Below are 27,905 nucleotides of genomic sequence, written 5' to 3' on the forward strand. Positions count from 1 at the left end.
TCTGTTTTATTCATAAATCACAAAAACAGAAACACCACAAATGTCCACATGTGATGTGATGAGCAGTGGATGTTATACACAACTGATGAATTACTGAACTCTACATTCAAAACTAAGGATGCACTATACGTTGGCTAACTGAATTTAAGTTAAAACAACAACAACAACAAAATTCCAGGTGAATGGATAAACAAACTGTGGTACATCCATAAAATGGAATACTATTCAGCAATAAATTTTAAGAACTCCTGATGCAACATGGAGGAATCTCAAATGCATTATGCTACGTGAAAGAAGCTGGACTAAAAGACTACATACTATATGATTTCATCTATACAACATTCTGTAAAGGCAAATAGTATAGAAAAACAAAACAAATCAGTAATTGCCAGAGTCTGAGGGTGGGGAAAAGGCTGACTACAAAGGGACACAAAAGAATTTTCTGCTTTGGGGCACATGGGTAGCTCAGTGGTTGAGCACCTGCCTTTGGCTCAGGTTGTTAATCCCCAGGTCCTGGGATCGAGCCCTGCATCAAGCTTCCTGCAGGGAGCCGGCTTCTTCCTCTGCCTAGGTCTCTGCCTCTGTGTGTCTCTCATGAATAAATAAATAAAATCTCAAAAAAAAGAAAAAAAAAAGAAAAAACAGAATTTTCTGGGTTGATGGAACTATTCTCCGTCTTAACTATAAGGGTAGTTCTACAACTGTACGCATTTGTCAGAACTCACAGACTTGTTCACTAAAAAGGGTGATTTTACACTAGGTAAATTTTACCTCAAATTTTTAAAATTCCAAGATGCAAAAGATAAAAATGCAACAGAAACATTTAGTTTTCAATACCTCACAACTATGGCAACAGATTCCAACCGAGAAGTGATAAAGGCCTTCGTGATTTCTGGTGCGTAAGTGTCTAATAAGTGAGGTTCAGTTGATTTCACAAAAGGCACTGATGCTACCATCCTTTGCCACAGAGTTAATAAATAATGAACACTGTTGGGAGCAAATTCCCAATGCTACAAAGAAATAAAGCAAAGGTTACTTAAAATGACATATATCTTCCTAGAAGAAGAATTATAAAGACAAAATTACTAAGCAGTTTTTTTTTTCACAAAATTACTAAAAACAGACTTTAAAATTAATTTTTATTCTTCTTATATAGCAAATGAACATTTAACAGCAAATTTTGTAAATGCAAAAAGGCATAAAGAAGAAACCAACAATCTCTCATTATTCTACCATACTGGGATGATCACTATTAAAATGTTAGTGTACTTCCTTCTAATCTTCTTTCCATGAATATTTTTCAGAGTTCATATCATGTGGAAAATGTGGTTTTAAAACCTCTCCCAAACCTACAAAAAGAAGTTTTTCAAAAATGTCTTATTTCACAAAGATTTTATTATAGCTTCTCAATTCATTCTTCAATTATTAGATATTCAGAAAGCCTTTAAATTTTTATTATAAAATATGTTCCAGGGGATCCCTGGGTGGCGCAGCGGTTTAGCGCCTGTCTTTAGCCCAGGGCGCGATCCTGGAGACCCGGGATCGAATCCCACATCGGGCTCCCGGTGCATGGAGCCTGCTCCTCCCTCTGCCTGTGTCTCTGCCTCTCTCTCTCTCTCTCTGTGACTATCATAAATAAATAAAATAAAAAAAAAAATAAATAAAATATGTTCCAATGAACTTTTACCTAAAACCCTGGAATAGGGGATCCCTGAGTGGCTCAGCAGTTTAGTGCCTGCCTTCGGCCCAGGGCGTGATCCTGGGGTTCCAGTACTGAGGCCCACATCAGGCTCCCTATAGGGAGCCTGCTTCTCCCTCTGCCTGTGTCTCTGCCTCTCTCTCTGTGTCTCTCATGAATAAATAAATTTAAAAATCTTTAAAAAAATTAAAATAATAAAGAAATAAAACCCTGGAATAAGTATTTTTAGCAAAGTACTGTAACAAATGTTAAAAATCCCCACCAAATCTTACCAAGAAATAGTTTTAAATTTATCTACCATTTAACATTAATTATATATTTTTATTTACCTGCAGGCTAGTAATGGTAAAGTTAGCAATCAATCTGATAACTTCAGGATATTCCTTCACCATAACTAATTCTCCCAGCTGATAATTTGTCTTTAAACGAGCCAAAAATCGGCAAAATTCATGATAATTACCTGGATCAGACAAACCCTAAATTATGAGAGAAAAAGAAAGGCTTTTAAAAATACTTAAAAACAAACCAACCCAATGAGCTATCAATAAAATTCCAGGAGTATTTTATTAAGGTTTCCAGTTTTCCTTCGTACTTGTGTCACCTGGGTAGATTATTAATGAAAGAAGACAAATGATTCTTGCTGGATATAATGTTGTCATCAATGATTCATAATAAGAAATTCGAAGTAGTGGATGTGGAAGAAGTTTTACACTGTGATGACTAAATTAAGTTTAGGAATCCACAGTATTATACAAAAAATTTGCATGCGTGCATGCTTGTGTATATGTGTATGTCTATATGCGCTGCAGCTTAAACAGAAGTCAACAGAAGACATGAGAAATATTTAAGACGAAAACTCAGAATGGGTTCTTAAAACCCTAGAAAAGAGTGATACCAATTGAACCAAAGTAAAAATGGTGTTTGTGCACACAAAATAGAAATTTCTTTTAATTCAACAAATGTTTATTGAGTATCTACAGGCATTGTGCCCTCAAGCAACTCCTGGTCCCTAAGTACAGTCATTCAAATAATTTAATGCAAAGTAGAGCAGAAAGTTTAACCGAAATACTACAAGACATAGAAGAAAACTTGAGAAAGGAAAGGTTAAAAGGAAAGACCAAGAAAGAGGTCTCCAGTTGTCTGTGAGAGCTCCTTGAAGATAGGACACAAGTGTTATCTCTACAAAAGTTCAAACACTTGGCATTGTAGCTGGTATGAAAGAGAATTCAAAAAGTGTCTGTTTAATACTGAGAGAGTTTCTAAGAAATTGCATTCATATGAACTCCATAAAAATATAAAATAGTGTCTAATTATTAAGAACAAATTACAAAAAAAAAAAAAAAGAACAAATTACAAAAAAATACTTCATATTCATAGGTCTTTTAACTTATTTGTAATTCCAAAATAATATAATATTCAAGCTAACTTTTACAGACATGAAACATGAATATGAGGATGCTGGAAAACCAATTAAGACAATCACTTGATATTAACATATTATTTTCCACATACTGATTGATGACAGATAAACAACTAAAAATTTTAAAGTATATTAGTAAAATCTCATTTATCAATAAAACATGTAAATTTCATGATTGTGCTAACACTGAAAGGTAAAAGTATAACACAGAAAATACTAAAATATTCCTGAGAATGACCTACAAAATCAATTGCACCTTACTGAGCAAGCACATTTTTTTATGTACAGATATATGTCCCCTCAAATGTTATTAATAACTAAGAGACAGATAAATCTCCTTAAATCATTTTACCTTTTAAAATTCATACTTTCATTACATTCACTTTAAACCAAAAACAAAACAAAAGTAAAACAAAAAATTTTTATCTATCTAGGCAGCCAAAAATCACTAATTAATAATGGCTTTGTAATCTCTGAAATGAATATTGCTATTGAAGCTTTGCAGTTAAAGCACAGATTTTTAAATCTACAAACTCTTATTTGTCCACAAGAGGGCAAAAAGACATTATCTCATAATTCAAAGCCACTTAATCCAATATTAACATTCAGATTTATATTGTCTTCTAGTTCAGAAGGTAGCTATAACTTTGAAGAAATTACTTAAGTAATTTAAGAAGTAAAGCAAAGAAATACAGTACAATGATATAAAGCAGAAGCATCATAAGATATATACCTTCTATTCTTATTCACCTAAAAGAATGGAAAAAGATTTAAAAAGGAAGAACACAGAATCAGGAAAGCATCCATTTTTTTTTTTTTTTTGAAAGCATCCATTTTTAAAAACTGTCCATTTCTACTACAAGTGAGATTTAAGGAAGATAGATATGATACTTCATATCTTCTTTCAGAATCATAATCAAGTCATGAGTTTATTACATCTTTCAGCAGAAAAACTGTATTTCTACATACTAAGTATTAATTAAATTACTTCATAAATACCTGAGGGTTTTCAAGTATCCTTTTTACTCCCTTAATTAAATTACCAAGGTACTTGGCACGTTCAGGACTGCTAAATAAGGACCTTCTTGTAGAAGCAAACTGAACTAAACATGAAAGTGCCTAAAAATAGGAACAACAAAATTCATTTCAATTTTAAAAGTAACTACGGCCACAGGTAAGGAACACTAGTCTTCACATAAAAAAGTATTTTTTAGTTTTAATGATCGAAAAATATTATAGAATCCAGAAATAATGTAAGACACATCATTAGTCACCAACACCACCCATCACTCTTTAACCTCACCACTAAAATTTCTATTTATGTGTAGTCTCTTCTAGTATATTTTCGTCTATTAAAAATGCCAAAGCAACCTGGACAGGCATACATTCAAAAGGTTCCCAAATGCTTCTGTTGCCCAGCTCTATTCATAGACCAAGAAAATAAGTGTTCTACCAAAAATAAAAGATGGTTTTGTGGTAAAATATGTCTGAGAAATACTGTGCATTACATACGGTGGTATCCTGCAAGTGGGTAAACTTTAATATAACTGGCGTAACTTTACTTAAGCCAGCATATCCCAAATTTATTTGGTGATTGTACATCTTACCCATACCACCCATTAATATCTTGAGGCACTATTTGGAGAATACTGTTGGAAACATTAGATATTCTACAAAAATGGTCTAGTTATCTTCCAGAAGTCAATACTTTACCAGACAATTTCACTACTTGGATTCCTAATTCTACTACTGAAAACCATTGAAGTCTGATCATTAAGTGACAGGCCCAAAATTTGCAACTTTTCAGGCCGAATGGGCCCTGATAGGTTTTGTTTTGGTCCACATATGTTTGTTCACCCACTTCGTTTAAAAAAAAAATTAGCTGTTAATAGTCAATATTTAAATATTTCAATTAAGAGATATTACATAATGTCTGGCTCTCTTAGAAAGTTGAGAACATGGACAGGAATCAGAGGATAGCCTTTTAGACGTTCTTCCAGTTTGCCACAGTCCTCACTTGTTAAAAAAAACAAACATGAACGAACAATTCCTTAAGCAGTTCTGATGTGTGGAAGGTTTAGGAACCACTAGTGTATTAAAAATATCAAGGGTTTGGGGTCAAAAACATCTGGGTTTGAATCTCAGCTTTATTATTTAGTTTGCTGCCCTAATGAAATTCAATTAAGCCAGTCTGGGTCTGTTTCCTTGTCAACATAGTGAGGGTAATAATACTTACCTCGCAGGGCCACTTTGAGGATGAAGTGAGATAAGCACGATATAATAGGGCAGACCCAATAAACGTTACTTTCACCTAAAGCAGTTGTTTTCCACTTAATTTTTAAAGCACCAGTAGCTTGTTTTATTGCAAAACATAATTGTACATGAAACCATGGTTTTTAAATAACTAAAAACAAAACTACTCTGGTTAAAAGACAGAAGGCTGAAACCCTGCCACCACCTGGAAACATGAGTATCCTGTGAAACTCAGTTTAAAAACCACCACTTCGGGATCCCTGGGTGGCGCAGCGGTTTGGCGCCTGCCTTTGGCCCAGGGCGCGATCCTGGAGACCCGGGATCGAATCCCACATCGGGCTCCCGGTGCATGGAGCCTGCTTCTCCCTCTGCCTGTGTCTCTGCCTCTCTCTCTCTCTCTCTCTCTCTCTCTCTCTGTGACTATCATAAATAAATAAAAATTAAAAAAAAAAAAAAAAAAAAAAACCACCACTTCAGGACACCTGGGTGGCTCAGCGGTTGGGTGCCTGCCTTCGGCTCAGGGCATTATCCCAAAATGTGGGATCCAATCCCGCATCGGACTCCTTGCGGGGAGAGCCTGCTTCTCTCTGCCTATTTCTCTGCCTCTCTCTCTCTGTCTCTCATGAACAAATGAAATCTTTAAAAAAACAAACAAACCCACCACCTCAAAACCCTAGATTGGAGAGCAGACATGTTTTTTTTGGTTTTTTGGTTTTTTTTAAAAAGGGGAGGGGAATAGAGTATTTTTGTAGATCTATTCCTCCCTTCTAGGCAATAACATACCTAAACAAACACACTACTGATACGTACTTTAAATCTGGAACATCTTTTTTCAGGAAATGGCAAGATCAGAATTCTCCAACTTTAATTCTAGAAACTTAGATATTAAACGGACTTTTTCTCTTTTTTTTTCAATCTTGCCTGGTCTCTGTTTTAGGTTCCACAAAAGTGGGGTTCATATACTCAAAGTTACTATATAACTAAAGAGTTTTAAGATTTTTTAAAGCACACAAAAGAATTTAATTCAAAAAGTAAATGAACAACTGGAGAGGTGAACACAAAATCAAATGAGCAAATCCCTTGTGTTTCTCTTTAGAGATACCTGATAGGGGCTGCCTGGCAACCCTAGGACATGAAGGGTTGAATAAGAGTTAGAGGGTAGGAAAAGGGAAAGCAACAGATGGTTGTGGCCAACTACTGGACAGAGATCCAGAAGAAAGGATGGGGTGTGGGTAGAAAGGAAGGTACAACTAGAGATTGACAGGTTTTCTGGCTCTGGGCAGGAACTAAATCAACAGCTAGAAGTTCTGGGTTCACTCATGAAATGGAATGCACTGGTGATTATAAACAGAATCTGACAAGTAGTTCAAGTAACATTAATCCCAGGAGATGTAAGAAAAAATTGCTTGTGAGAGGTAAATCCAATCAAGAGTATAAATATGACTTTTTACATAAATATATACCACCCTTAAAGATTGCAGGTATCTTTCAATGAAGTAGTGAATGATTTTTACTTACTAACTGAGATAGTAGTGGTGGAAGTGAATGATACAAATTGAAGAAAAGATCCAATGTTTCTGGTTCCAGGAGAACTGGAAAAAAAAGGATTTTCTAATACCATTACTTCCATTCAGTGAGCTTAATGTAATCATTAAGACATTATCACACAAATAAGAATTCCAAGGCCTCTGCATATGGCCACTCTTACCAGTTAGGTTTAATTCCTTTTTAATTCCTAGCTATTTTCTTTTGAAAAATGAATACAGAAATAGAAACGAATTAGCTAAAATATTCCTTATTTCTATGTAGCAGAACTTATTTCTATAGTTCTTACTAGGAGAATCTTCTTACCATTTTCATTTGTATTAAAGTTATATGAATTGTATAAATATAAAAATTCAAACAGTATCAAAAAGTAAACACTACTAAAAAATGTATAACAAAAAATAGCTGTACCTAACCTCATTCCAAGTACCTTTCAACTCTTTATCTACACTTATATACATCATTCCAAATAACATGCTATATGACTATTTTTTTATTTGTTTTACCTTAAACATCAAATGAATTCCTGTTATGGTATATAAGATTTTGCTCCTCCCCCCTACGTCCTCTCTCAAAATCCATACACTATTATTTGGGATTAAATCAATTCTAAGTGTTTACATTTATTATGGCTATGTAAGTAATGTTAACCAGATGAGCCAAGGAGTACACTATAATACATTTCTAACACTTTCTGGATTTAATTATAGCATCGTTTCTGTGCTTAATTGTATATCTATCTGTCACTAGTTCTTTCCAAACACTCTGACAGATCTGTACAATGTTCTTCATGCCATTTTTCACATGATCAATAGCATCAAGTAACCTGTAATTTCCCTTCCTTTCCCCTCCCCAACTCCTAGAGCCTTCAATTTGGGATTGGTTGTTGCTAAGTTTGTTATATAATTATGCCCCTTTTTTATGTCTGTTCATTGTCATTTTGTGTTAAACTCCCTTTTCACAAACCCCTTACCTTCCATGTTCTTGCTTTTTGTTTTCATGTAACTTTCTGAGAGCAAGCACATAAGGGATAAATTCAAAGACGATGTGCATGTCTGAAATTCTACTTTCTACTTGATCATTTCAGTCTGGTTTGAAAATTATTTCCCTTCAGAAGTCTGAGGATACTACTCCATTGTCTTCTAGCTTCTAGTGCTAATGCTGAGAAGGCCAACACTGTTCTTCACCCCAATCCTTTGTAGGTGATTTATTTCTCCTTTCTGGTAGAACTTAGGATATTCTTTTCATTATTTTTACTCTAGAATGATTATGATTATGAAGCTCAGTGTTTATTTTTTTCATTCATTACAATGGGCACTTGATGAGATCTTTCAATTTGAGAATTTAAGTCTCAGTGCTGAGAACTTTCATTGGTGTTATTTGTTTGCAAATTTTTTTTTTTTTTTTTCCTATCCTCTTTCTCAAACTCCTAGTAGTCAGATACTGGTCTCCTATTTTCATGCTTTCATATTCTTGTACTTTTTTCTATCAAATCTCTCCTTTCTTTTCTGTTCTACTTTCTGAAACATTTCCTTAATTTTTCCTTCCAACTCTTTTATTAAATGTTTTATTTTGGCAACTGCCTTTTATATTTGGAATGTTCTCTGAACTTTCCTTTTTTTTTTTTCTAATTTTCTTTTTTTTTTTTTGAACTTTCCTTTTGTTTTGTTTTTTTTTTTAAGATTTTATTTATTTATTCATGATGGACATAGAGAGAGAGAGAGAGGTAGAGACACAGGCAGAGGGAGAAGCAGGCTCCATGCCAGCAGCCCGACGAAGGACTCGATCCTGAGACTCCAGGATCACGCCCTGGGCCAAAGGCAGGCGCTAAACGGCTAAGCTACCCAGGGATCCCCTGAACTTTCCTTTTTAAAACAATTGCTATTCCAGGTCACCTGTGGCTCAGTTGGCTAAGCGTCCGACTCTTGATTTTGGCCCAGGTTATGATCGCAGAGTTGCAAGATTGAGTCCCACTTTGGGCTCCACACTCAGTGGGGAGTCGGCTTAGCTTTTCTCTTCTCTCTTTCCCTCTGCCCCTCCCTGCCATGTTCTCACACATGTGCTTGCTCTCTCTCTAAAATAAATTAATAAATCTTAAAAAAAAAAAAAAGGCAATATCCTATTCTTGTTTCAGAAATGTGTTATCTCCCTGAGGACATTAACTATACTTTCTTTGACATTTACTTCTGTGGAGGCGGAGAAAATTAAGGCCATTCCACTTTAAGTTCAGCGTTAGCACAAGTACAGCCATCCCAGGCCCCTGTGAATAAGAGCTGAACTTTACCTTACTTCAGTTACAGGAAGAAAACAGCTTACAGCTAAACGTCCTAGAAAGCCCCATATTAGAATAAAAACAGAGCCCAAGCCAAGGGCAGGAAGTCCCTATTAGAATAAGAACAGAGCTCAATGCCTTGAAGGCCCCATATCAAAATGTAAACAGAACTTGAGGAATTGCTCCACCCCTTCTGGAGGTCCCCTAGACCAGCCCTTAAAACTAAACTGAAACCCACCTCGGGGTCCAAGTCCCTGCTCCGCTGTGTCGGGTACACTTGGACCCAAGCTCGAGCTTGTAAATAAACCCTCGTGTGTTTGCATCGGTGTCGGCTCCTTGGTGGTTTCTCGGATTCGCAATCTTGGGCACAACACTTCAACTCTTTACTTTGTCTGTTTCTATAAAATCTCCCTTTAAAAAATACTTTTTAGGATAATTATAGGTGCATACAGAGTCACAAGAAATAATACAATGAGACGCCAAGCACCCTTTACTCGGTTTCCTCCAATAATCAATTCTTGCAAAAACTACAGTACAATATCACAGTCAGGAAAGGGCAGTGATATAATCCATCAATCTTACTGATATTTCCCATTTTTACACATACTCATGTGTATGCATTGGTGTGTGTCTGTGTGTATGTGTAGCCTTTGCAATTTTTATTACATTTCTTGGTTCATGTATTCATCATGATACTAAAAATACTAAGCCCCTTTTAATTTGTTTTAATCTCTGATTTCCATGTTAGCTTTCACAAAATCTGTGGTGTTTTTCTACTAGTTTTGATATCCTGAATATCCAGTTTAATTTCTCGGGAGAAAAAAGGTCTGGTCTTGGGAAGTGTGAGGTACACACGGGGAAGAGACGAGAAAAGGCAGAGGTGGTAGTTGCACCTCTGGCAGTGGAGAAGACTCTAGGGACTTTGTGCAGAATACAGAGTTTTTACCAAGCCCTTTCAGCCCTATTCCTCACCTCTGATTTCAGGAATACCCTAGTACCATCATCTTTCTGAAATGTGTGAGAGTAAATCGGCTTGCTTTTTTTCTTGGTATCCTTCTCTGTAAGAAAATAAATTGCAACTTCACTTTGCTATGTCACTTACTCTAATTCATTCTCTTCCTAACTTTGAAAAGTATTTTTTCCTTGCCAGTGTTATATCGTTTATCTGCAAGTTTCAAAACAGAACTCTTCATTTGCCCTCCCAAACCTGTTATCCCCTTAACTCTAGAGCTATTTATCCTATTTTCCAATATCAAAATATGGAAGCGCCTATGATATGAATTAAGGAAAACAGATTTCAATACTGGGCATTAGCAACTACCTTGTTTACAAATCTTTTTTAATTTTTTGATACATATGGCAACTATATTTAATTCTGTTCTTTTACTCTGACCGTCCCTCACACTCAACTTTCTTCTTACTTGTTCTCCAGGTTGTTGGTATCTGGACTGTGCAAAGATCATCTGCAGACTCATCTGCTGAACTGCCAATGAAGTCAAAGTTAAGGCAGTTGAGGACCAGTTTCAAGACCTGCATTACTAGATTTTGTTGACCTTGATCCTGAAGATTTAAAGGTTTGGCCAACACCTGAAAAAAGTTGAAAGTCAAACAACACATTATGGAATATGTCAATAAACAAATTTTCACTTCACTGATTTAAATTTTTCTTCAATGCCAAATTAGAACTAGGAAGAAAAGTTTGCATAGTTATGTTGTATATTTTAGGAAAAGTTGCAAAATCACTTTTGACAAAAATCTACAATAAATTATTTCAAGTTATATTTTCTAAAGTGAGAATAAGACCTTTTACACTTAACTGCAAATTGTAGGTCATCTTCTAAAGTTATAAAAAGTAACTTTAGGACAAATACTTTACTCAGCACAAATCTCTGGGATTCATTAGCTCAAAGGCTGCTTAGAACAAGCTGAAAATATAATATTCTTCAAGTGGGGAAACTTTATGTATAAATGATCCATATTCAGCTAACAAAGGTTGTCAGAGCTGTCTGAATGAAGAAGGACACTCACAAGCTTTTGGAGAACAATCCTGACTACACCCTGCCTCTACCCGCCACACCTCCCACCCCAGCAAAATGTCCTTTCTGACACAACCAGAATATATTATTATCTCCTAAAGACACATTGTGAAGTATCTATGGAGGAAGTGATATGAAGTTTGGGATTCTGCTTTAAGAATAACACAAAAAGAAAATTGTTAGAAAAGTACCGAGATGAAACAAGACTGGTCATGAACTGTTACTGCTTTAACTGATTGATATGTCCAAGGGAGTTCATTATTACTCCTCCACATTCTTTTTGTATATGATAAAATTTTCCACACAAAAAGAAAATTTTTAAAATAATAGAGAATCTTTCAGTCTGGTCTATTGCGGCAGTTATCCTATTACTAACTATACCATAGAACTGAAATAATTAGAAACTGGTATTTAGTGGAACCTACTTTAGGAAATGCTATACTAAGCCAATTAAAAAGCTTGAATAGTATGATGGAATCCCTATACTACAAGCAAACACAATACAATTATGAATTGTACTATCCCCAATGTTCAACAGGGCACTAAGGAGCAAATTTCCCAAAGAAATTATTACCATTAACCATCTTGGTTCCTCTATAAATAAATATTGATAACTGATGAATTAGGAAAACTTAGAGTCATTTCATTGTTCATCTGCATCCCATAAAATATAGGCAACTAAAATAAAGAAAAAAAGTCTCAGCTTCTATAATAAATAATCTACAATGTAGGAAAGCAATGAAATTACTACCTAAAGACGAGTTACTAAATTCCCTTTGTATTTTGTTTTCTTATATTCCTGGTAAATAAAATTGAATTTTTTGGAACCTCTCACAGATTTGTGGAAATCTACTGTACTTAAATTAAGATTGTTCATAATAACTCTTCAAAAGGCAGAATGGGGGCTGGAGAAGAGGGACTCATTTGAAATTCTTTTGAAACTTAAAATTTCCTAAATACTCTAAGTAGGATATTGAATGATTAAATAACTTACCTCTTTTAGAAGAGAGCATGCTAGCACTAAAATGTCTTTGAGAGAAGTGTCACGAAATGAGGTAGCTATTTTCCTGTGTTTTGCTGAAGGTCTAGAATAATCAACCTTAAAAGAACAAGATGAATTTATTTAAGCAGACTTACAAATAGCAAAGCAAAAATTTACTAAGAAAAGGAATGGAAATAATGATTAAAGAAGTATCAAATAGAGAGTTGAGAGCTTTTGAAAATCTCCTGGGATAAGTGCCTTGCTTACTGTTACTCTAAGAGTTAATGGCAGACCTGCAGGCAGGATCCCTGGATTGTTTCAATTCATTGGTATTTCTAACCATACCAATTCCAAAATTAAAAACCAGAATTGATCATACTTTCAGAGGCAATATAAATATAGATTATAAAATAATAGATGAATCCTAAGACTATCAACTCCTGAACCATGCACCATTTCACATTAGGCAAGTAACAACTTCCCTTTCCTCAGATTTCACCTGTAAAATGAGAATCTCTAAGATAATCAAATTCTAACTTTCTGTGAATCAGTTAATAATCAATTACGGAAAAACTCTTCATAAAAAAGTAATATTTCTATATGTACCAGAAATGCCATTGGTTCATATATCCTTGGTGTTTTAAAAAGAAAGGCAGAAATTATAAATAACCTGAAATCTTATTACATAAGGAATAGTACATTCCCTCTGAATATTAGTTAACGCTAAATAATTTTTAAGAATACGTTCACAAATAGTTCTTGAGCCTCTAATCTAAAATATGATATGGTCAAAACTATACTATTAATGCCATTAATACTTCCATTTATCAATAGCAAACAGTAAACGAAGTTGAAGTCTGATACCCAAATGACTATCAACACTGTGGGCTACAGTTGCCATCGCATTCTTTTTGCTATTTGGAAGAAGAAAATAAACTATTTTCTTTGCTAATGCTTATAGATTTAAAAAAAGCAGTGAGCTCAAAATTGATTATCTGATACTTTCTATGCTCTATCATATAATTTAGACTATACTTAAATGCCAGATTTACTTATAGAAATATGAAACATAACAGAAATGACTACAGAAAGCAGTTACTGGAATCTATAACCAGTATGTAGGATTCAAATTAGCATTTCCAGCACTCTTCCCTTCTTTTGCTTTTATTTTTAATTTTTCTTTAAAAATTTTTTCTTTTAATTTTATTTATTCATGAGAAACAGAGAGAGAGGCAGAAACAGGCAGAGGGAGAAGCAGGCCCCACGCCTGGGATGTGGGACTCGATCCCAGGACCCTGGGATCACGTCCTGAGCCAAAAGCAGACGTTCAACCTCTGAGCCACCCAGGCATCCTTCTTCCCTTCTTTTAAATCAAACTTCATCTGTCTCTCTGATATTTCCCTCAATATATTAAAAAAAATATATTTTCCTTAATACAAATTAGTAATAGCATACAGTAATATTACAAATGTGATTTATGAAGTACTCTTCACATATTATTTCGATTATTCTCTTTTTACACAGGAAAATTAAAGTTTATAGGCACACACTATCTTAGACCAATCTCTCATTACTACCATATCTATAACATGAACAGAAGAACCTCCTATGGGGGCACTTGTACAACTAGGCCCTACGCTGCTAGTAGCTTATCTGATCTTAGTTAAGATCCTGGAAAGTGCCATTCCCACTTTACAGACAGTAAGTCTGTAAGTTTAAAGATATTCAGAAGTTTGTACAAAGTAGTAAGCAATAGAACTTAAATACAAATCTAGGTCTTTTTTTTTTAAATTTACTTTTGATTGGTGTTCAATTTGCCAACATATAGAATAATACCCAGTGCTCATCCCATCAAGTACCCCCCTCAGTGCCCGCCACTCAGTCACCCCTACTCCCCCCATCCACCTCCCTCCTCTTCCACCACCCCTAGTTCGTTTCGCAGAGTTAGGAGTCTCTTATGTTCCGTCTCCCTTTCTGATATTTCCCACTCATTTTTCTCCCTTCCCCTTTAATCCCTTTCACTATTTTTTATATTCCCCAAATGAATGAGACCATATAATGTTTGTCCTTCTCCGATTGACTTATTTCACTCAGCATAATACCCTCCAGTTCTATCCATGTCAAAGCAAATGGTGGGTATTTGTCGTTTCTAATGGCTGAGTAATATTCCACTGTATACATAAACCACCTCTTCTTTATCCATTCATCTTTCGATGGACACCGAAGCTCCTTCCACAGTTTGGCTATCGTGGACATTGCTGCTAATAAACATCGGGGTGCAGGTGTCCCGGCGTTTCATTGCATCTGTATCTTTGGGGTAAATCCCCAGTGGTGCAATTGCTGGGTCATAGGGCAGATCTATTTTTAACTCTTTGAGGAACCTCCCTCCACACAGTTTTCCAGAGTGGCTGCACCAGTTCACATTCCCACCAACAGTGCAGGAGGGTTCCCCTTTCTCCACATCCTCTCCAACATTTGTGGTTTCCTGCCTTGTTAATTTTCCCCATTCTCACTGGTGTGAGGTGGTATCTCATTATGGTTTTGACAAATCCAGGTCTTATTTCAGTTATCTTCAAGGCCTACATACTTACTTAACTTGGACTTCTCACTGATATCCAGTCTTTTAAGAGGGACTATGTATGTATTGTCTACTATATATTTATACCTCTATAATGTAGGTAAAGGATATTTTACTTCTTGAGGATTATATATTGAATACCCTTTAGGAACAGTAAAATAATAGGTTTGGCTTTGAAAAAAACAAGACAGCATACAATCCTCTTTTAGGAAACCTCAAGTTTAGATGTTTTTCTTTAAAAAAATACATCTTGTTATTGATATTATATGAATTTACCTGGCTCACATTTAACAATGATAGTGTTTGATTTTCATCATGCACTGTAGATCTATCTCCTTGCTGCCTGGTTCAGAAGTACTTAGTAAACACTTGTTGATACTATAAATGCCATAAAATTAGACTAATAAAATGTGTCCACAAAAGCCATGTATTTTTTTTCCCATACAAAACCAAAATCAAACTTCAGACCTTGAAGCTTTTTTCAAAAGGCACTTGGTGATATATAAGCCTAGAATATCTCGTGCCAGAAAGTAAGAAAAATATTCAGACTAGTGAGTGTCAAATGGACAGAGAAGCTAGCTTGAAAAGGTTCCTACTGGCCAAATCTTGCAATTGTGAACATCAAAATATAATGTTAGTAACAAATTATAACCTATTAAATAAAAAAGGAAGCCAGGAATCCATGCTGATAAATAAGTGAATAAACTGAAAGCCTGATGAGGAATGGGTCTTTTCAGTCTTAAATACTTATTATTTACAAAGGAGAAAAAATAAATCTACAATTAGAGAAGCCTGGTAGAGCCCATCTTCATCAAGTAACCAAAGTAAACATCATTAGTAATGTAACAAATCAAATCACGTTCTTCCTGACTGGAAACAGTGAGAAGATCACAGTATCATTTCTGTGACACTCCTAACCAATATGCATAATCTGAATCTAATAACAAAGAAACATCAGACAATCCCAAATTGAGAGACATTTCGCAAAACAGGCCTGTAATTTTTATAAATGTCAAGGTCATGAAAAGTGAGGGAAAGACTGAGGAATTTTTCTAGATAGATGGAGACTAATAAGACATGTCAAATAAATGACATGCACAATTCTAAACTGGTTCCTTCCTGGAACAAATGGTGAACTCAAATAGAATATGAGAGTAATAGTAATAGAATATGAGAACTCAAATAGAATATGCCACTGTTAGCTTTCTGATTGTAATGGTTGTATTAGAGTTACACAGGAGAATGTCCTTGTATGTAGGATATACACAAAAGTATTCAGGGATCATGCTGGAAACTTAGTATCAAATGGTTGAGAAAAAAACTTTTTTTTGTATTGTACTCAGGAATCTTACGTAAATTTGACACAGCTAATTCAAAGAAAAACTTGGTTGCTCTTTTAATCACATTTTTATTAGAATGCCATGTCACCTAGACCTCTCTCGATAGCAAACCCTTATTACCAGAGCAATTTGTACTCCTGTTAGGCTTTTATAAAACAAGAAATGGAAAAAAAATGCTGGTTTTAAGATTAGCAAAAAGCTGATGGTTGTATAAACTAGATGATGGATACATGGGGTTGTTGTACTATTCTCTACATTTTTATGAGATAAAATTTTCATACTAAAATTATTTTTTAAAAGAAAGCCACAGTTCTTTAGATGTATTTATAGACCCTAATAGGATTAGCCAAAGTCCTTGTCATAATATACCTGCTAACACAGTAACTCTGTTCCAGGTACTATTGTTATTAGCCCCGGAGATACATACATACATGCATACTGGCATACAGCCATAAGTGAAAAATCTTTATATACTCTGGGGCAGAGGCGTCTATGATAAATTAAGAGATCACTTTAAATTTAAGATATCCATCCAATAAAACTAGAAATATTTTCTAATTCCTGACTGAACAAAGATGAAAATAGTTATTTTGGGGGATTTTTTTTATGCAAAGGAACTATACTGACACTCCAAAGGGAGTTGGCAAGTAGTCCTGGGTATGCAAGCTCTTCATATTTATACACACAGACAGACTACTTAACATGACAATAGTTTTAAAATATAGACACTACCTTTAGCCCCTTTTATTTTAACATTATCCCATAGAGGACCCAATTTCTGTTTTTGTGCTGTTTAGAACTATGATAAGTACAAAAGTGAGCAGAAAGAGGTGACAATGTGCTCAGCTACTGAGCTCATAAAGGCACTGTTGAGGGGAAACTCTCCTTGTACAGAGTGAAAATCCATGCTAGCAAGTGGCCAAGTGCCAAGTGGCCTGTTTTTGAGGAGTCCTGCTGTGTACCCATTATTGAAAATTCATTCGCCAAACTCTGTCTTTTATTTGTAAGCAAATAAAGATTTGTTTCTCTTCATATCATTTATTTCTTATGGTTAGTATATGACTATACAGAGAGGATAAAAGGACAATTCACCAACTGTCTGAGCAATGACCATGTCTAATTCTCTTCCTTGTAGCACTTTACACTGTTGCTGTTACTTTCAATAATAAATGTTCCAATACTCAATTATCCCACAATAACAAAAGATTTGATTATTCAGAGTTTCATGCCACACAAACATTTTATATGAAAGAATCAGCATTACTCAGCGAACTTCATGTCACTATTAGATGGAAGGCTTACCAAGTTCATTTCCTGAGTCAACTCTGAAAGGATTATTACTCCTATTATGCAGTGCTCCACAGTACCCTATGGAGAAAACAACCAAGTATACCCTAAGTACAGACATATTATCAGTTCTTAATGTGTAAACAAATAATTAAATACTGAAACATCACATTTTTCTCAATAATGTATCTACTAAAATATGTACAAAAATCATTAGAAGGTCTACAAAAATGATTTCAAGCTCATTTTTTTAAAGGATAAATTTAGGTACACACAGAGTTGAGTGGGCAAAAAAGCTCACCTTAGAACTGCATAATACTCTACAAAATGTTTATAGCACCTAGGACTTACATTAACCCAACCCTAAAATACAAGGGTTTAACTTTTCATAAGACTCTGCATAAGAATGAACCAAAAAAATGCCTTTTAGTTCTATAAATTTGCTTGAAGGCTACTGAGATAGCTGCACTCAATAATTAATAAAGAACTTAAGGGATCCCTGGGTGGCGCAGCGGTTTGGCGCCTGCCTTTGGCCCAGGGCAGATCCTGGAGACCCGGGATCGAGTCCCACGTCGGGCTCCTGGTGCATGGAGCCTGCTTCTCCCTCTGCCTGTGTCTCTGCCTCTCTCTCTGTGTGACTATCATAAATAAATAAAAAAATAAAAAAATAAAAAGAACTTAAGAACTAATCTAAATCTATCAATCTAATAACAGATAAGATCACTTAGGCCCTTCTAATATTATTTAACAGTGCTTTGTGTATACATTTATTATGCTATCTATAATGAAGGCATCTAAAATGTCCAATGCACTGGGGTAAATAAGTACATGACTATCAATATGGTACACAGTTTCATAGCCTCATAACATGATAAATAATGTTTTTAATTTAATCAGCTTCCAATTTAATCTCAAAAACTTCCTTCAAATCAAAATTCAGATTTTATATGCACCATTACTTACAAATTACCCTGCTGCAAAATCACACTAGAAGTGTAAAAATTAAAGATTTGACATCCAGGAGTGCCTGGGTGGCTCAGTCAGTTGAATGATGGACTCCATTTCAGCTCAGGTCATGATCTCAGGGTCTTAAGATTGAGCCCCACATCACCCTCAGAGCTCAGTACAGTCTGACTGAGATTCTTTCTCTTCTTCTCCCTCTGTTCCTCCCCCTCCCATGCATTCTAATAAATAAACAAATCTTTAAAAAAAAAAGTCTAATTGAATTTAAGTAAATAAAAAATAAAAATAAAAAATAAAAAAGTAACATCCAATTATAGTATAATCATAAAAAAGCATTAATACAGACTACACATTTTTCAAGTCTTAATTTTATAGTCGGTCATTCTTCTATTTATTATCTCAGGATAAAAAAATAAACAAAAGAAATGGGCCATAATTTTGACATTTTAATTCTTTACGGTCCTTCACAACTATCTCAACAGTTTGAACTGAGCTACAGATTTCCTGTTCTTTTTTTTTTTTTTAAGATTTATTTATTCACGAAAGACAGAGAGAGAGAGAGAAACAGACAGACAGGCAGAGGGAGAAGCGGGCTCCATGCAGGGAGCCTGATGTGGGACTCAATCCTGGGATCATGCCCCAGGCTGAAGGCAGGAGCTAAACTACTGAGCCACCCAGGGACCATGGCTGGTCATCTACAAACTCACTGCTTATCTGAGAACGGTTGGTACTGGTTCATGATGAGACAGAAAGAGTTTGCACAAGATTATAAAACAGCTAAATCCCTACTAAGCACACTCCTTAGTTTAGCTGGCATTTTTTTCATAGCAAGTCTTCCTCAGTGAAGGAAGCACCACGTTGATTTACATTTGCTCTTTATCTTGTGAATTAGCAATTTGACTAGCACTGTCATAAATAACAGGAGGCTCTTCCTGGGTATGTATATAGAAAGGAAGCTCATAAATGTTTGTAGTATGGCAGCAATAAGACTGCAATAACAGAGAAAAGAAGATGTACAAAACTTCAAGCAATTAAAGATTTTAGCAAATTTAAAATAATTTTTAGTACAAAAATCACAGAAGCTGCTAATACCCAAAGGAACCATGTGGTACTACTATATTTGAGTACTTAAAGTCAGTCGCCTTTCGCATGATTCAAAGTTAGGTTAAGTCAAACCAGAAAGCAAGTGCTTTTTTTGTGATACGCTGATAAAGCTTGAAGACAAAACATTTTCTGTTTCTTCTGGTTTTCCAAAATTGACAAAAACACACTAAAAGCTCAACTTTAAGTTCAACTTACCAGCCATTGGAAAGAGAGCTTGAGAAATGTTAGACAACACGAATGACTTCATTCCATTGTTTCCGACCTTAATTTTATTTTTAAAAAACTCTGAGGTCTATTCTTGCCTACTAGACTAATGATTCTTGGTAAGCTGTGTGTGATCTTAGAAAATAACAAGAAAGGGTTGCTATTTTGTTAGGCAAAATTATGAGTACAACCCTGGAGTGAGAAATTCATTTGTCTCTGAATAAACTCCCACCACCCCAGGGCTGCAATCCTCAGGGCTAAAAATACATTCATTCTTGTGAAATTTTAGATGATCAAAGATTAACCAGGGTTTTAACAATCTGAATAAAAAAGAAGCAACATAGTTTAGTGTTTCGTATTCTGAGGTTTCTAGAATTGCACTGCATGGTAGAGTTACATCTTCCACAGGGATTTATTGCCTAAGAAATAAAATCTCAGAAAGTCCAAATTGCCTCTAATTGCCAATAAACCAATACTGAACCATCTCTCAACCCAAACTGCTGGTTTTTGCTCAAGAACTGTAACAGATCACTGCTTCTGCAGCAGAGCACCAGCTAAAGTCCTTTTCTTGCAATTAGGGATAATGTTTATATGAAAAAATATGTATCTTTAAATATCTGAATCACACTGAGCAAGGCAGGATGGTCACCCTGAGAGGCATGCAGAGACTGGAAATGACAGATCTAGGTTGGCCACATCACACTCCCAGACATGTACTACTCTGTGGAATGGCAAGTGGGATCATCAGCACAGTTTATATGACTGTCCTCTTGCTTATTTTTCTTTTTCTTATTTTTTGCAGGTCAAATACCTAAATTTGTGTAGGTTAAATGCGCATATGCCATAACTTGAAACATTTAGGTTAAAAATAGAGAAATTAGCATAGTCAATATAGTCTAATGCAAAAATTAAATATATGTATCTCTTAAGTTAGAAAACTTGAAGTGCTTGCTCTATGCTTTACTGGGTCACTGTGCAGTTACGCAATTTACTTAATTTTCCTAAGCCTCATTTGCAAATGAGATCCACTTCACAGAGATATTATGAGCATTACATCACATAATACATGAAAAATATTATATCCATTTTGTTTATATGTAGCACATAGCCAACCATGTTATAAAGGACAGAACATGTATTTTTTAAGTTTTCTAATTTTTGTGTATTTTCTAATTTTCTGATGTTTCCTAACATTCTAATTTTCATTTCTCTGGTTTGGAACTTTTATAATGGCATGATCCTCATTTATTGGCAATAAAAAATAAAGGATCCAGAGGATAAACAATATATCATAATTAATATTGTACTGGTAGCCACAGAATAATTCATATGGCTTTAAGAAAAAAGTTTTATAAAACAAAAAAACAAAACAAAATAACCACCTAGTGATGTTCTAATAATGTAATAATGCCTTCTTACCTGAAGGAACTTCTTCACATCAGCAATAATTTCTCTGAAGACAAACTGGTCTTTCTGAACCTCAAACCATCCCAATTTAGTGATTTTAGCAATGACTTGAATTAGAGCTTGGATAACGAAGGGTGCCAGCTTGGGTTGTGATGCCACATAATTAAGAATGTAGTTTCCTATAAGAAAATATTCTGTGATCATTTGAACTTTTCAGTAACATACTGTGAATCATGTTAAGAAAAATAGCTGGTAATGACACATTCTTTGACAAAAAGTTAATTCCATTCTCCAAAATGGTCATTTCTACCATAAGGCTATTGTGAAAAGGGAAATTTGCTCCAATTTAAATTTAATATTAGGGAGAATTTGAGTCTAATGAGAATGTCACTTTTGTTTTTGCATGATTTCATGTAGAAAAAACTGCCAGGTGAATAAAGAAAACTGCAACCAGGCCAAATGAAGTAAACTATACACAAAATGCATACACTTCAAACATCTAGTAGCTATTTCAGTTCACCTCATGTGTTATCAGCCTCATGCATCCTTATCTGGTTTTATACCTTTCTATTCCATTTCTGATCACCTTCCACCACTTCATTATAACTCACAAGTCCATATCCAAAAACAAAATTCAGATCTTCTTCAAGATAAAATATTTATTTTACCATTTAAGTATTTCTTAACCATTTAAAACATGTAAATCTCTACTAAACCTTATATTAGATTTCTTTTTTCTAATGTGTCACTGACAAAGTACCTGAGTTTTATTTCCATATCCCATTTCTCTCATGAGTCTTGCAAAACAATGCATAACACAGTCACTTTAGGGATGCGTATGTCTGTTATAGCAAAACTGACTGTATACCATCCTGTTTAAGTGGCATAAAAAATACAAATAGTACAGTATGATAAAATTAAGTACATTAGGTTACAGAAAGTACAAACAGAATAGTAAATTAAAACTTGGAACAAAGTTGGTACACCAAAATCATTAAAAGTGGGTAGCAAAGTCAGCTATGAGCTTCCCAGTGGATTGAATAACTGAGGTCAGATAACACATATGCCAAAAGTCTAACAGAAAAACAAAGGAAAAAAAATGTTTAAAAAGGCTGTCAGGCCATTAGGGAAAAGAATGAAGGAGAGGTAAATACTTCAATATTTAACTAAAAACAGCTGTAGTGAGATTCCTGACATTAAAAATTCTCATGACTACTATATTTCAGCCTTAATTTTTATTAACATCAAGATTATATAGTTATACAAATAAAAAAATTAAATCTTTTTTAAAAAGCACAGATTTTCCTAGAATTAGGATAAGCCTGATAAAGGTTTCTCCAATGGATTATGGTAATAAGGATATCCTAAGCTTCATTACCTATGTTTTATTTCAATAATGAAGCTTAAGAAGATGACACTGCTTCTAGAATATAAAAGAAAATCTGGTTTATTTACTTCAATTATTTTTACTATCTTGAAATATTTTAACCTGGAGGGGATGTGGGAAATTTGTAGGTGGGTAATGATAACCACAAGGAGGATAATCTCAAAATAATAACACAACTAAATGGGAGATAAACCAAGTTTCACATTTAAGCTAGGTACCAATAAATACACCTTCCCAGACTGCCCAAGTTAAGACATCGACCAACGAGTTATTATCTAAGGCAGAAAAAAATTTAATAAACTATATTTTTATTATTTCAGCTGAATATTTTACATAAAACTCTCGTTACGTTTTTTTTACATGAGTTCTAATATTTGTCCAGTTTACTAAGTGTCTGATAACGACCAAGTAAAACAATACCCATCTCATCATCACCAGCCCAAGATAACAGAGAAAAGCCATACCAAGAAGAAAATGCAATACTCAAGAAGACACACAGGAGAATAAAATAAAACAGCTAAAAAAACCTCTCACATAGACGTTCAAAAAAAGTTGGAAAGCTCTGCACTAAAGGCTCTTCGGGTGCTGAACCCTGTAGAATAGAAGTGCCTTGGTTAGAACAGAAGTGCTCCCCAGCAAATTCCCTTTGTGGCTCTCACAGCAATGTGAAGATACTGTTATTATACTATTATTAATATTGTTTCTTAGGTAAAGGATATAAAGGTCAAAGAGTGAAATAACGTAAAGATACATGGTTACAAGAATGGTCTATCAATTAGGGGTCGTCATAAAGGGACTCGACTACTTAGCTGAAAAAATGGTATTTAACTGATGAGCAACAGTAAGTCATTGTTAATTATACTAATAAAGGTAGAAAATAGTGTGGTAAATACAGAAAACTGGCAATAATGTTGGAAAATAATAAGATATGTAGTCTAGGACCATATCATGAAGAACTGAGGATTCTGCAGTGCTGTAAAGACAATGTGACTCTTGAAGCAATTCCTCACATTTTCCACTTTGACATATATCAGATAACGTCACGACAAACATTCCAATCTACTTGCAGAAATAAGAGTAAGTCAAACCAAAGAAACTCATAAAGGAAACACATCACTTGTTGCATGAAATTGTAAGTTTCTACTTTTTTCTTTTTTCCAAATTTCCTTTAATGAATGCTCTTTTTATTTAAGTATTTATTTAAAAATATATGTCAACTAGACCATCTGACAATAGGCCTATATTTTTAAATAAACTGAATCAATAATTATTCTGCACCATGCCCTGATGAGTTCACTGGTGGTTCTACAAAATATTTAAGAGAGAAATTGTATCCATTATCTTCAAACTCTCCCAGAAGTCAAGGGAATTCCTTCTAACTCAGTCTATGAGGCCAGCACTACCCTAATAACAAAACCAGACAAAGATGTTATAAGAAAATGAATCTAGACACAACCTTACACACTCTTCACAAAAATCAACTTGAAATGGATCACAGTCCTAAATGTAAAGCACAAAACTATAAAAACTCCTAGAAGACAACATAGAGAAAAAACCTAGACTATCTTGGGTATGCATGACTTTTTGCACACAACAAAGGCACACTCCATGAAAAAAAAAAAAAAAAACAGTGATAACCTAGACTCAGTTAAAATTAAAAAACTTTTGCTCTGTGAGCAACATGATCAAGAGAATGAGAAGACAAGCCACAGAATGGGAGAAAAATCTCTGCAAAAGACTTATCTGATAAAAGACTGCTATCTAAAAACACACAAAAGCTCTTAAAACTCAACAGTAAGAAAACCACCTGATTTAAAAATGGGCAAAAGACTTAGTTAGACACATCATCACTGAAAATATACAGACAGTAAACTAAAGTATGAAAAGATGTTCAGTCATATGTCATTAGGGAACTGCAAATTAAAACAGTGTAAGATACTACTATACACCTATTAGGACACCCCAAATCCAAAACACTGAAAACACCAAATGTTAGCAAGAATGTGGAGCAACAGTAACTCTCATTCTTTGCAGATGGGACTGCAAAATGGTACACCCACTTTGGAAGACAGTATTATGATTTTTTTACAAAATTAAACACTCAATATACAATCTAACGATCACTCTCTTTAGTAGTTACCCAAATGAGATGAACTTATGTCCACATAAAAACCTGCTTTAAGCTATATTCATAATCGCCAAAACTTGGAAGCAATCAAGTAAGTGAACAAATAAACTGTAGTAGATCCAGACAATGGCATATCATTTAGTGCTAAGAAGAAATGAACTACCAAGCAATGAAGAGACATGAGAGAAGGTTAAACACATATTACTAAGTAATAGAAACCAATCTGAAAAGGCTACACACTGTAGATTCCAACTACCTCACATTCTGGAAAAAGATCAGTGGATGTCAGGGGTTAAAGGGGAGGGAGGAATGAACAGGTGGCACAGAGAGGATTTTTTTCTGAGGCAGTGAAACTATTCCGTAGAATATTACAATGGGGGATATATTTCATTACACATTTATGCAAACCCAGAATGCACAACACCAAGAGTGAACCTTAATGTAAACTATGGACTTTGGGTAATGATCATGTGTCAATGTAGGTTCCTCAATTATAACTAAGTACTTCTGGTGCAAGACACTAAAAATGGAGGAGGCTCTATGTGTGTGTGGGACAGAGGATATGAGAACTCAACTCTCTGCATAATTTTAAAACTGCTCTAAAAAAATAAAACCTAAAGTGATTGTGTGCGTATGTGTGTGTGTGTCTGTAAAAGTTAGTCAAAAAAATAATGTTTTATGAGTTAGGTTTATAATGTTTGAACACTAATTTTTAAAACTGTAAATTTGTTTTGCTTTCTTAATCACCCAAGTCCATGAACACATAGATAAATCCTCCTCCAGGCTTTCCATAGTGCCTATGGTTCTGATAGGATACTTAAAAGAAGTATCAAATACATGAGACAAATGACATGTCATTGTATAATTTAATCCTTCAAAAACTGGGCTTCAGATCCAACATACATATACATTTTAATTTTTCTGATACACGAACACAAATAATGTGAACTGTGAGGCTAGAGAGCACCAAAGAGTCAACTGTTCATTTCTACTATAAAGATAACTGAAAATTTATTTTCCCATAATTATTAGACTTCTGCCCATTTGAAAAGCAAATACACACAAACACAAAATCTTAAAATGCATTACTTCCAAAAAATATACTTCATAGAATCAGTTCTCCAACTATACTAAGCTCCAAATACTATTCTTCCATATACCCATTATCTTCCTAGTAAGTAGGAACCTGCTTTTGATTTGACATGCATCCCAAATGATTTTGTGTGACATCCTGAGAAATAAATGGAGAATTGACTTCTTTTCTATCATTCAGTTGCATATGAAGTTAAAACAATGACTAAGAACAAAAACTCCACACAAATTGTGTGGATTTGAATCACAGCTCTCCTTCTTCTGAGCTATGTGATCTTGAGTACATAACAAAACCTATCAAATCTAGTTTCCTCATTTATAAAATGAGGATAAGAGTGCCCACTTTATAAGTGCAGTAGATAAAATGAGATAGTACAAATCTTATCACAGTCCACACAATAAAATACCAGTTATTATTTGTTATTCAGCTAAACAAATTCTTTTTTATTACACATTGTTGTGTAACACATAACTTCATCACTAGATGGGTAAAGGAGAGTTGACAACTCATCTTCAAAAATTAACAGAATTTTAAATAACTTGCATACCTGTTAACAGCTTAACATATCTAAAAGGAAAAAAAAATATTTGAAAGTGCAATGTTAAATAATGTAACACTGTGTGTCAACTATACTTCAATGAAAAAATAAAATACAATTTTATAAAAAGCATAATAAAACCACTTACTGATATCTACCCTCTGTTCAACTGGCAAAGGACTGACTCGGCTAACAAGTTTTGAAAGACATGTTGCTGCAAGGAGCTGAGCATAGGATGTCTGTAAAGAATAATAAATTTCATATATTATTATCACAAATGAAATTAGAATCATCAAAACACTATGACAGGAACTTTTCCTAAGCAAATATGGAAATGTTTCTGGTTTTCCAAACTGGCAGATTTACAATGAATAAAGTATTTACACAAATATACGCATATATGTACACAATCTCTCATAAGGGTTCAATAGTTGAGGAAGGTGTAGGTCACTTTTTCAAACAGCAGCAAATAATTGAGAGAAAAAAATTATCTTGAGCAAGTTCAAATAAAATACTCTTACATGTCTACACAGTCCTGTATGTTCTGGCCTCTATTTCTTCAAATTCACCTGGTTCTATTCTTCACTATCCTGTGACCATCACAGCCATCTTTATCCCTTTCAATGCCTTTTCCATCCTGACTTCCCTACTCCTTCAGATCCACGTCTTAGACTATCGTATTCTCTTTGGCTTCCAATTGTCTTAACTTAATAGTATACTCAATCTTACAAAATTTGGTTCAGCTCTTTACTATACCTCTAGCAGTTTCTTGTAAAGATAGTCCTTTCTTTTCTCTTGACTAGATGTCAGAAACTAAGGCCCATGGATCAAATCCTTTCTGTTTTTGCAAGGTCCAAGGGGTATCAGTGGTTTTTACTATTTTAAACAGTTGGGGAAAAAATTAATATTTTGTGACATGTGAAAAATATATGAAACCAAACGTCAGTGTCCATAAATAAACCTAGAACATAGCCATGCTCATTCATTTATATATGGTCTATGGCTGCTTTCACCATGACAGCAGAGCTGAATAGTTGAGACAGACTGTATGCGGCACTCATTGCCTCATACTGCTGCTCAATGCATTATAAATTGCAATAATATAGTTATAATTCCACAGCATCTCGAGTACCATGGGTATCACCATGACATGTACCTTCGATTATTACCAGGGCATAATCATGTCAAAACAAGATGAATGCAGATTTCAAATATCTCACTTTTAAGACACAGTAGAGTTTGAATTATTTTGTTACTGAATTAGATAGGGCAATGTGCTCTTTATGCAATGGTACTATAGCTGTCCTAAAAGATTATATGTTGACAATATCAGACTAAGTATTCATGACAATGTTCCTAACCCACAGGAATCAACAGTCAGAAAAAGTAGAAAATTAGAACAGAGTATCTCATCACAGTGGAATTTCCTCACAAAAATAAAATGGGATGGAGACCAAAGTTCTGAAGTCACTCATTTGTTAGCCAAGCAAGGAAAGTTGTTTACCAATGAAGAATTAATTAAATCACCACTACTTTATTGTTGTAGCGAAGTTATGTATGCAGAGAAAATAAACTCCAAACTACTAGCCTTTCAGTGAGAATAATGCTCAAATAGTTGAAGACATGGGAGCAACTTCAAAAGTCAATTTCAAACAAGGTAAATGATTTG

At 34.6% G+C, this 27,905-nt stretch overlaps 1 protein-coding gene across 7 annotated transcripts in view; it reads right to left on the reverse strand.

Annotated features, from left to right (window-relative positions):
• Window positions 1–27,905, reverse strand: part of RANBP17 (RAN binding protein 17) — a 307,665-nt gene that overhangs the window by 268,490 nt on the left and 11,270 nt on the right. For 5 of the 7 annotated variants that reach the window (XR_013378157.1, XR_013378156.1, XM_077895557.1 and 2 more), the window contains exons 3-11: window positions 26,385–26,475; window positions 21,103–21,269; window positions 17,428–17,493; window positions 12,220–12,324; window positions 10,611–10,776; window positions 6,891–6,964; window positions 4,119–4,238; window positions 2,029–2,175; window positions 838–1,010 (exon numbers count right to left, since the gene is read on the reverse strand). Coding sequence is in view for 5 of the 7 variants with exons in the window: in XM_077895557.1 (XP_077751683.1) it covers window positions 838–1,010; window positions 2,029–2,175; window positions 4,119–4,238; window positions 6,891–6,964; window positions 10,611–10,776; window positions 12,220–12,324; window positions 17,428–17,493; window positions 21,103–21,269; window positions 26,385–26,475 (1,109 nt within the window). In the remaining 2 variants the exon portion in view is untranslated. Of the gene's footprint in view, window positions 1–837; window positions 1,011–2,028; window positions 2,176–4,118; window positions 4,239–6,890; window positions 6,965–9,427; window positions 9,601–10,610; window positions 10,777–12,219; window positions 12,325–17,427; window positions 17,494–21,102; window positions 21,270–26,384; window positions 26,476–27,905 lie in introns of those variants that run through there. The other 2 variants (XM_077895559.1, XM_077895560.1) reach the window with 2 other exon arrangements.

The sequence above is a fragment of the Canis aureus genome, chromosome 4 (genome assembly GCF_053574225.1).
Source record: "Canis aureus isolate CA01 chromosome 4, VMU_Caureus_v.1.0, whole genome shotgun sequence".
Taxonomy (NCBI): domain Eukaryota; kingdom Metazoa; phylum Chordata; class Mammalia; order Carnivora; family Canidae; genus Canis; species Canis aureus.